At 57.5% G+C, this 10,091-nt stretch overlaps 1 protein-coding gene across 2 annotated transcripts in view; it reads left to right on the forward strand.

Moving 5' to 3' along the window:
- Positions 1–7,850, forward strand: part of SH3GL1 (SH3 domain containing GRB2 like 1, endophilin A2) — a 28,962-nt gene extending 21,112 nt beyond the window's left edge. The window contains exons 5-10 of one of the 2 annotated variants that reach the window (XM_082495452.1): positions 1,348–1,481; positions 2,700–2,858; positions 3,419–3,522; positions 5,090–5,214; positions 5,697–5,750; positions 7,509–7,850. In XM_082495452.1, the coding sequence (XP_082351578.1) occupies positions 1,348–1,481; positions 2,700–2,858; positions 3,419–3,522; positions 5,090–5,214; positions 5,697–5,750; positions 7,509–7,705 (773 nt within the window). In that variant the 3' untranslated portion in view covers positions 7,706–7,850. The remainder of the gene's footprint in view (positions 1–1,347; positions 1,482–2,699; positions 2,859–3,418; positions 3,523–5,089; positions 5,215–5,696; positions 5,751–7,508) is intronic. The other variant, XM_082495453.1, reaches the window with a different exon arrangement.
- The last annotated feature ends 2,241 nt before the right edge of the window (positions 7,851–10,091 follow it).

Here is a 10,091-nt window from a genome sequence, read left to right on the forward strand (position 1 = left end):
CTTTTTGCGTGGCAATTTCTCATAACCACGTGTGACTTGCGGGGAGGAGGGGGGGTGAAGCCTTTCAGTGACATCAATTTTAATCCACTAAAACATCAGCCTGCACACGTGACAGACCTGGTACAGTGCACAGCTGCCTGATGGCTTCCAGCACAGGGAGGAGCCTTCTTGCCTTAGGAAAATTAAAAAGCTCTGGCTACTTTGTGGGAGTGACGAGGGAGTCTCGAGAGTGTCTCTGGCCAACTCAGAGCCCTGCATCTCTCCTGGCTTGCAGGAACCGGAGAGCAAGGGGGAAGGAAGTATTTAGAAGAGCACACCAAACCTGATTTCCCTTAATAGCCTCTCTTTAAAGGAACACTTAACTTGATAAATGTCTAGGTTAGTGCTGCATCCCTCCCTGGGAGAGGTTATCTAGAGTTATCATGATTGAAATAACTCTTCTCGTATATTTATTTTTTTTTCCAGCTGGACAGTAGAGTGATGTTTTCGCTTTACCCTCTGTTTCACTTGTATATTCTCCTGTGCTAACGTAGTGCTGAAAGGGCTGGTTTGCCAAAGCTGCACAGGGATAATTTAATCTGGAAATGGTTTCCACTGGAATAAAAAGCCAAGACTAAAAACGCTTTGCTGCAAGTCCGTCTGGCTTAGCTGTCATTGTGGCAGGAGCCTTAGAAAAGCATGAAACGAAATAGGTTTCAATAAGCAACTCGGAGCCCTCTAATTCAGAGGGGAGGAGAAGGGATAAGGTTGGCCCGGTAGAAGTTAGTGTCTGAAATGAATAAAAGGCTGCAAGTTGGCTGCCAGCATCTGGGGAAACTTGAAAAGTTGGTCAGAGCGCTCTGGGCTTAAAATCGGCTGAACAAAAGGATGGCCAGGCTGGATCAGAGCGAACGCGCCTCTGCCCCGGGCTTCTCTTGCCCGCTGTGGCCGAGGAGCAGAGCAAGGTTAAAGCACTGCATGGCCAAGCAGCGGCTCAGCAACTCCCTGAGCTAAAAGGGAGTTTAAAAATACTGCTTTTTAAAATATTTTTACCTTTTCCTTCCTCTGTGTAGTTGGTAGAGATTGTTCCTGTTTTTCCGAGGGGGGAAAAAAAATGAAGCGTGTTGGTGAAGTGTCTTGTGTGGAGTCGGTACCAAGAGGCAGTCGCCTGCTCTCACGCCGGCACCGCTCATACCGTGCCAGGCTCAGAGATTCGCTCCAGATAGAAACACTGGGGGTGTTGGACGGAGCTTGCACACGCTGGGTGTCTTGGCAGAATGGCTCTGCATGCAGCCGCCACAGACTTCGGCTCTGTTTAACTGGCTGGCCTCTTCTCCCTTTCTCTTCCCTTCCTTTTCTCACTCGAAGGCGATGCGCTTCTTGACGCTGGCGAATCTATGAAGCGGTTGGCTGAAGTGAAGGACTCGCTGGATATCGAAGTCAAACAAAATTTTATTGATCCCCTCCAGAACCTGTGTGACAAAGACCTGAAAGAGATCCAGGTAAACACCCCAATGTTTATCTCTCCTCCTCATCTCTTTCGTTCCTGGCCTCTCCTGCCTATTAGCGCATGTAATTGCTTGCTCTGTCGTGGTGGGAACCAGGGACTCGCATAGGAATCGGGTCTCTGCCCCTGCACTCTGTGTGCTCGCTCTCCCCACGTTCACTAGCCACCCGCTCAGCGCCGCTGCTGCTACTGCTCCTGAGCAGCTCGTAAGGCTGGATGCAGGTTTGAAGGGTTCTTCATTTACCGTGTTTTACAGAGGATGCGGTGGGAGTACATCCCGACGTGTGCCCTGGGCTTGCTGAATTTGGTTCTTTGTGCTGCGAGCTCCCAGCCATGTTGCGTTAAACTTCGTGGTGTCTTTACAGCTGCGGGCTCTATTCTGTTCGTAGCCTGGATTTACAACGTACTTTCAAGCTGCGAGCAAGCTTCCCTCTAGGTCTCTTATGCAGCATCTCAAGATGGCCCTTTGGTGTCTCGCTGGGGAGACACGGAGCTTGGTAGCTGCCGTATGGTACCACAGAGATGAGTCCGTGTAAAGCACGGACAGGCTTTGTAATAGGATCCATCCTGACCTGTAATTCACAACGCAGCGCTCTTGAGTGAATTTTCGCTTACAGTGGTGTCCCAGATAAAATAACCGCCAACTACTGTTTCAGTACTTATCTGTACTCCAATTCTGCGGGCTGCCATAGAGCTGATTTAAACAGCCCTGCCCTGAGCAGTCAGGGGATGCGATGCCCTGAAACTGCATCCCAATTCCTGATCTCCAGCGGTCCCCATCGCTCCTGGGGAGCTGAAAGAAGCAGGTCAACTCTTCAGCTTCCCGAAAGGCTTGCATGGGGAACGGACCTGGGCTGCTCCCTGCAGTGTTTTCCTCCAGCTCTCGGCTGGAAGGGGGTGAAACCATACCGCCATGCCAATTAGTTGAGGGTCGTTTCTTAGTAAAAAGCCCTGCAGCCGGAGCAGTAGTCCTCTGCCAGACTGAGTTCAGACAGTCCGATCCTCCCTGTCACCTCACAGCAGCCCTGCCTCACTCCATCACGTCCTGGAGCTTCTCCAGGGTCTGAACAAAGGTGTGTGCTCCAAGATCAGGTTTCTGAGCCGAATGAACTTGGCCTGTAACTAGAGCTGCCTTCCCAGCAGGAGAGCTCAGCTGCTCCCACTCCGGCTTTGCCTTCTTTTCCTTTACTATTCATAACCATCCTCTTCCCAGCACCATCTCAAGAAGCTGGAAGGCAGACGCTTGGACTTTGACTACAAGAAGAAGCGACAGGGCAAAATCCCCGATGAAGAACTTCGACAGGCCATGGAGAAGTTCGAAGAGTCCAAGGAAGTAGCGGAGACCAGTATGCACAACCTCCTAGAAACCGATGTAAGTGTGTGGGGGGAGCGCCGGCTCCTCTGCCCCGGGCTGAGAGCCGCCGGGTGGGTGGCGTTTCTGTGTGCACGAGGGTGGGATCTCTCGAGGGATGCACAAGGTAGACGCTAATTTCCACTCTTGTTTTTGCAAGCGTGGTTTTGCTCTCTTAAAACCCAGATTCGAGTGCCCGGCACGTGGCTTGGTGGCCTCTTATCCTTTCTGTACTTCCTCTTCCTGATCCAGCCCTTGGCCAGAGGAGAGGCTGTGGCTTGTACCAAACCAGGTCTTTTCTCAGTGTGCTGGTGGGAGTGAGTTTGGGCTGGTAACGCATTTTACTTGGGAAGGATTCGAACAGCTAGTGAAGCCCAGGGAGTGGTAGGAGGTGTCCTCTGTGCTGCTGAGTCTCGGCCAGTGCCTGACCTCTAGTGTCTGAAATCCCAAACCTTCTCCTCATCTCCCCGGGGAAGTTGCCCTTCGTACACGTTCCCCAGTATGATCCTCATGTGTACAACAAGGGAGTCTGTGGTCAGCTGGGGAGAGCCGTTCATCCCGCCTTGGTGTGATTCTCGCAGATCGAGCAGGTGAGCCAGCTCTCAGCCTTGGTGGACGCCCAGCTGGACTACCACAGGCAGGCAGTGCAGATCCTGGACGAGCTTGCGGAAAAACTCAAACGCAGGTGAGTCCCAGGGTGCTGTAGGCACTCTCAGTTTTCACAGCCACAAGCTCTCCCTGTCGTACTGGTCTATAAATACCTGACCACCCCTCTAAATCTATCTCCTGGCATTAAAGCTGCTTCTTGCAGTCACTCGAGCATCGATCCAGACCTTCTTCAGGTTGTGGGCAGCTTGCGCCATGGGCAGCTGGTCTCTTCTGGGCTGAGCCTTGCCTGAATCGGGGTGTGCTGCACCCAGGGAGGCTGGAGTTGAATTTGGCAAGGGTGGAGAAGGAGGATGAAATCCCCTTCGTGCCAGGGCTCACGGCTCCTTGCTTTGTGGGCGTTGAGCATGGGAGTGTCCCCCGAGATGTGCCTTTTGGCCAGACCCAGCATCGAGTCACAAGTTGCATCACGCTGGTGGAGCAGATGGCTCAGATGTCACAAACTGGACATGCCTGGCACCCTGTGTCACCTGGAACCACCTATCCTGGAGTCTTTGTGCCATTAGCTTCAGCCGTGGTTAAGGAGGGAACCTGGCCATTGGCCACGGTTTTGGACCACAAAGGTCCGTGTCAAGGGCTCCCAGTTGCTCTGAAGACCAGAAGGTGAATGCAATGTGGTGGGGATGACGTGGTGGCCGCAGGCCGGTGGAAGAGCGCTTAGATCACCTCCTTAAAGGCAGGCGTCCGTGAGCCCTCCACCAGAACCCTTGTTTTCCAGCGAGCCCTACTCTCCCTTCTGTCCACACGGCGGTCCCTGGTAGACCCTACCACAGACGGGGCAGTGCCGCGCGTGCTCTGGGGTTTTGAGCTACATGAGCTCCTTGGTGAAAGGCAGATAGCTGTCTGGCACCCAGGACCCGGGAGAGCCACGGAGCTGCCTGGTCTTGCTGCTCTCCCTGCCCCTCCTGGAGCGCTTGACCTCCGCCGCGGCCCTGGGGAACGTGTGGTGTCTGCCGAGGTGCCAAAACCCACAGAGGTGCTGTTGAAATACCGAGCGAGCTGGTTCACGTGACGGCCATGACTTAGCACGGTCGTTCCGCCTGCTGCTCTGTCTCACCCGGGCAAGCATCTCCCCAAAGAGATTCTTCTTCCCGGCGAAGGAAGGAGAGGTGGCTTCATTGCGTCTGGGGCTTCCCTGCGGAGCCGGGGATGCGCAGCCTGGCGCAGGGTGGCTTGGACAGAGCCAGGGCAGCCTCTCCGCTTCTCAGGGCGTTTTGGCAATGCTGCCTCGGAGAAGAAACTGCTGAGTGGATGCTGTGTCTGGTTTGAATTAAGAAGAGCTGGGAGGATCCTGCCAAGCCTGAGCTCTCGCAGTGCAGCACGAGTGTCCTCTGCTGGCCTGAATCGCCCGAGACACCTCCGTAGCAAAGCCTGGGGCGTGTGGCCCTCTCTAAGGACCAGGTCCCAAACCCTGGGCAAGATCCATCTTCCAAACGCCCCAGCTCGGAGGGTTGTGCAAATTCTTGTCTACAACCCAATCTGCTCCCCTGCATAGCCACCAAGGGGAATAAATATAAATATCATATTGATCTCGTCATATTCTGTTTCATATTTCAATTCATCTGCGTTTGTTTTCCTTCTTCCAGAATGAGGGAGGCCTCCTCGCGTCCCAAGCGGGAGTACAAGCCCAAACCCAGGGAGACGTACGACTTCGGAGAGACTGACCAGTCTAACGGGGGCTTCTCTTGCAATCCAACCCCCAAAGTCTCAGGTAAAGTTGTCCCGCGTGTGTGCGCACACGCAGGCGCCTCTGGAGCAGCCTCCTGGGGACGGAGGGGAACTAGTCTGCCTGGAAATGATGTTTTTGGTGTGCTGGATGTGCCCGCACGAGCTGGCGGTGCTGAAAAATGTCAGAAATGCCTCTGGACTCAGGCTCTTTTCTCCTGGGGCCCTGCAGCCTTCGTTATTTTGGCGCTGGGGGTGTCCCAGCGGGGTCTCCAGCTCGGGCCACTCGCCTCTTAGTGCCCAGTCAGCGCCAGCAGCGGCAGACAGGAAAAAACGAAGCCTCTCTCCCTCCCTCCCCGTCTTCCATCACGCTGCATTCGTCCCTCCCTGCTCCCGGCGAGGCAGGCGGGTTCCTAACACAGCATGTGGGCCGCCCCGTTTCTCCTAACAGATCCTCCCTTTGGGCCCTGCCTTTCCCTCTCTCCAGTTCACGTTGTTTTAAGCATGTCTCTTTTTGTTTGGAAGCAGCTTCCTCCTCTTTCCGATCCGACAAGTCGTCCCGGGCCTCCGTCAGGAGTATCCGTGAGTTTCCTCCCTCCGCACTGCATGATGTGTGACCATCTCTCCCCCATCCCTCCTCGCTCTTCCTTCCCTGACGCTGCCGCTTGGAGCCGCTAACGCCTCCGCGCTGAGCCTGGCCAGCAGAACAGCCCGGCTAAGCCGAGCTAAGCCTCGAGCGAAGCCCCAAATTAAACCAGCCACCCTATATTGGTCATTTACACACCCCACCCCCCCAAATCTGGGGCGTTTGCTCACCCCGGAGGAGCTGTAGCAGCTATCATCGCGCAGGCATGTCCTGCCTGAGGCCACAGGGATCAGATGCTCTTCCACGAGGTATCAGACATCTCGAGGGTTACCCCATTCTCGTTACAAGCTCCCAGCCCGGATCGCTCCCACTCCTGCTCCTGCTGCCCCCCCGTACCCCACAGCTGAAGGCTGGGGGGGGGGGGAGCAGGTAGAGCCTGGGCACGCCGAGCGGGTTTTGTGGTCCCAGTTGGGCAGCGAGGAGCCTCCAATGGGTTGTGGGGTGACCTGGGGTTCCGTGGGTCGGTGTTCCTGCTGAGGGGTCCCGTTGGGGTCCCGTTGGGGTCCCGAGGCCAGGCTGGGTCTGTGGCTCAGAGGCGTTGTGGTGGGGAAAGCTCGTTTGTGGTGGCGCAGCAGCGGGGCAGGATGACTTGAGGAGCCTGGTGGAGGGGAAGCGCCGCGGTGGTGGGACCAGCCTGGCGTTTTGGGAAGTGGTCTCAAAAACATGAACCCGCTTGGCTGCCGCTTTTGGTGTTTTCCGAGTTCTCATCTAACGCCGGGTCCTTTCTTGCTGTGGGCGTTGGGCAGACCAGATGCGCTGGCTGCTGTCCGGGCCGTTCCCCCTGCCCTGGTTGGAAGAGCTGTAGCGCGGAGGGAAGGGAACAGACCCCGCTGGGCTGCGTGAGCTCTCTCCCTTTTCAGTAGGATCCCTACGGCTGCAAAACCGAGCGCCTGCCCGTCCCAAAACATTAGTCAACAGAGCAAGCAGCAGCTTTCCCCGCTACAAAAAAAAAAAAAACCACCCTTTGCAGTCAGAAGGTCTGATGGAGCTGAGATGGGGGGAAGAGACTTTGATTTGCTCCTCATTTTGGGGGGATCCTCGCATCCAACACCGAGCTGCTGGTTTGCTAATTTGATTTGAAGCCCTCTGCGCAGGGCGGCACTGGCAATCCTCTCCCTCCCATCGCCCTCAGGCTCGGGGTGACCCCTCTAAAGGGACTCCCGGGGTCCTTCTCTACCACATGCTGATGTCTAACCCCATCGTCGATGAAATGCACAGCAGTTTCTCTCATCTCCGGAGGAATAATGTGCCTTTTCACCACCTGGTTTCCAGTGTGAGGGTCTAATTTAGGTTGGAATTTAGCTTAGAGTGGGGTAAATCCAGGCAGGACCAGACAACGGGGGGGTGCTGGAGGTGGGAGTCCGCTTTGGGAGAAGCTCCTGAAGGACATGGTCTGCCATGAGCAACAAGTGAGCTAAAAGCCGGTGAGGAGTTTAAACGGAATTAATGCTTTCCCATGGTGGGGGCCAAGTGAAGGGCCAGTTCATCCCAGGCAGCGCAGAGCCGGTTTGTCAAACCAGTTGCGCAAACCCCGGCTCTGGCAGAGCCCAAGATCTCGCGCAGCGTCCGGATCCGGCATGTGCCAGCGGCAGCGGTCCCCGGCATCGGCAGAGCCGGGCGCTCGAGGACGGGGGTGTTGATGGGGTCCGGCTCACCTCTCTTCTTCCCCCCCCCGGCCCCGTCTCTCCCCGCAGCCCCCCTGGACCAGCCCTGCTGCAAGGCGCTCTACGACTTCGAACCCGAAAACGATGGCGAGTTGGGCTTCAAGGAAGGCGACATCATCACCCTGACCAACCAGATCGACGAAAACTGGTACGAGGGCATGATCAACGGCCAGTCGGGCTTCTTCCCCCTCAACTACGTGGAAGTGCTGGTTCCGCTACCTCAGTGAAACGGCATCGCTCCCGTCCCCCCCGCCATCCGCTCGCGCGGGGCCGAGCATCCATTCCACCTCCCTCCCGACACTGGCCCTCTCCGGCGGGCGGCGGGGGCTGCGTTAAGCTCTGCGGCACCTCGGGGCGAGATTGCCACCAGGGAACAAGCCAGAAGGGTCAAACGCTCCCTCCCCCCCCCCCCCCAAAACCCCTGTGAATTTGGTTATTTTAATTTTTTTTTTTTTTGTGTGTGTGTCCTTCTGGTGCTTGAACTTCGGTACTTTGCGCGCCTTGCCACATCCATCCCCCCCTTCCCTGCCTGTACGACTGTCGCAGGCCCCTCTCCCTGTCCAGTTTTTGTCTTTTTTGGGGGTCAAGCAGCTGGATGAGCAGGGGAGGGGAGGAGAGCTGGGCTGCATCCTTCACGCTGAGCGTTGCCATGGGGAGATGCGCATCCCGTTGGCGGGGGGGGCAAAGCAGCTCCCAGCCTCACCGAGGGGCAACCCCTTCGCCCCCCACCCCCTTGAACACTACCCCCCTCCCCGCGGGTGCCCAACCTTCCCTGCAGCCCAACACCAACGCAGGACCCCCGCTCTTCCCTGCCTCCAGGTGGGGGGCTCAGGGGAGGGACGCCACGGCACAACAACACTACGCCACCCACCAAACACTAAGCCAGCCCCTCCCTGGGGTGCTGAGCACCTCCCTGGGGTGCTGAGCCCTTCCTGGGGCTCTGTGCTGTCCCTCCCCACCCCGGAGGGACGGAGCAGGGATGTCCCCTGCCTGCCAGTAGCCCTCTCCCCCCTCCCCGCAGAGCTCGACCCCCCCCCCCTGCAAGGGGGTGGCTCGCACCTTTCTGCCCTCTTTTAAGCCAAGTTGCTTCCGCATTTGGGGCTTTTCCTACTATAAACTCCATCAGAGTGGGGGGATAATTTGAGAGGGGGTAGGGGGGTGGAAATTGGGCCACAGCCCCGGGGTCGACCCACCACAGTGCAGAGCAGGTCGGGGCTCCTCTCCCCCGGGAGCCATCGGCACCCCGTGCCGTAGGACGAGGGCTCGTGGCGGTGGGGCCGGAGCTCAGCTGAGCCTCACGTGCCTTTTCCTGCGCCCCCCACCTCTGCCCCATAGCCACCCTCCTCGTTGGGGGGGGGGGGGAGCGCTGAGCCCCTCTGCCACAGGTTTGGTGGGAAAAGGTATCGTACATCTCGGCTTCTGCCACCCCTTAGCCCCGAGCGTCCCGGCGTGTTCCGTATTACGGGGGTCAGGATGGGGCCCGGCAGCGCTCACCCCATCTCTCACTCAACTCCATGGTTTTTCTTGCTAGAAAAATGGTCTTTTTTTTTTTTTTTTTTTTTTCACCCCCTTTTGTGGGTCTTGGCCGGGCACCGGCACCTCTCCCGGTCCGGGGGCCGAGCCCCAACTCCGGGTCTGTGCCGCAGCACGTCCCTGTCCCTGCTGCTCCCGGCTCGTTAATAGTTACACACCCCCTTTTTAATGATTTTAACAGTGCATGTCGATGTATGTCCGTTCCCCTGCCACGCTCTGCTCTAGGCGGGCTGACCGGTGCCACCGGTTCCCAGACGTGGGGGGCTCGGGGCAGCTCCCCCTCGCTCCCGGCAGCACAGGGAGCCCAAGGGACCCGTGTCCTCGGAGTCCTTGCCTCTGTCCCCTCCCTGGTGGGGACCGGGGTCACGTCCCGGGAACGCTGGCTCCCACTCAGGTGAATCCAAATGCGTTTTGTCAACTGGGACGACTTGCTAGACTTTTTTTTTTTTTTTTTTTTTTTTTTTTTGTAATGGTTTCTCCTGGTTTTTAGGGGAAAAAAAAAGACGACCCACAAATCTTGACTTGTATCTCTGAATAAAAGTATTAAATGTTTTCTTCTTTCTAATGGCTGTGTCCTCTCTGTGAGTGTGCACAGGGGCCACAGCGGGACAGGGGAGCAGCTCCGGATGAACGTCCCCCTGCTTTAGCCCCCCAAAACCAGGCAGATGGATGGTGGCTGCAGCCGGCGAGGCCACCGGCACCTGTCCCTCACCGCGAGATGTCCCCAAGCCAGCGGAGCCACACGCTGGCCACCTCTCAGGAACCGCTCTTTAATCAACTACCACTTCCACAAACAACTTACAGCCGAGAGTCCCACCACCACCGCCGCTGCCCTCCCCTCCACCGCTGCCCCCGGGGCCGGCACGGCCGTGGGACACCCGGGTGACACCGCAGGAGCCGGTGGGGTCCTGGGACCCCCTCGAGTGAGCTCCCTGGAGCAGCGGGCGATGCGGTGTCCCCGCGGCGCTGCCCTGCGCCGGGTCTGGATGAGTCCCCTTGGGCTGGGGGGGGCTGCCAAGCCCAGCCCTGGCTGCTGGGATGGCACCTGGTCCGAGTCGAAGCGGGGGGGCTCCCGGCCCC

This window comes from Vanellus vanellus (assembly GCF_965231255.1).
Source record: "Vanellus vanellus genome assembly, chromosome: 25".
Taxonomy (NCBI): domain Eukaryota; kingdom Metazoa; phylum Chordata; class Aves; order Charadriiformes; family Charadriidae; genus Vanellus; species Vanellus vanellus.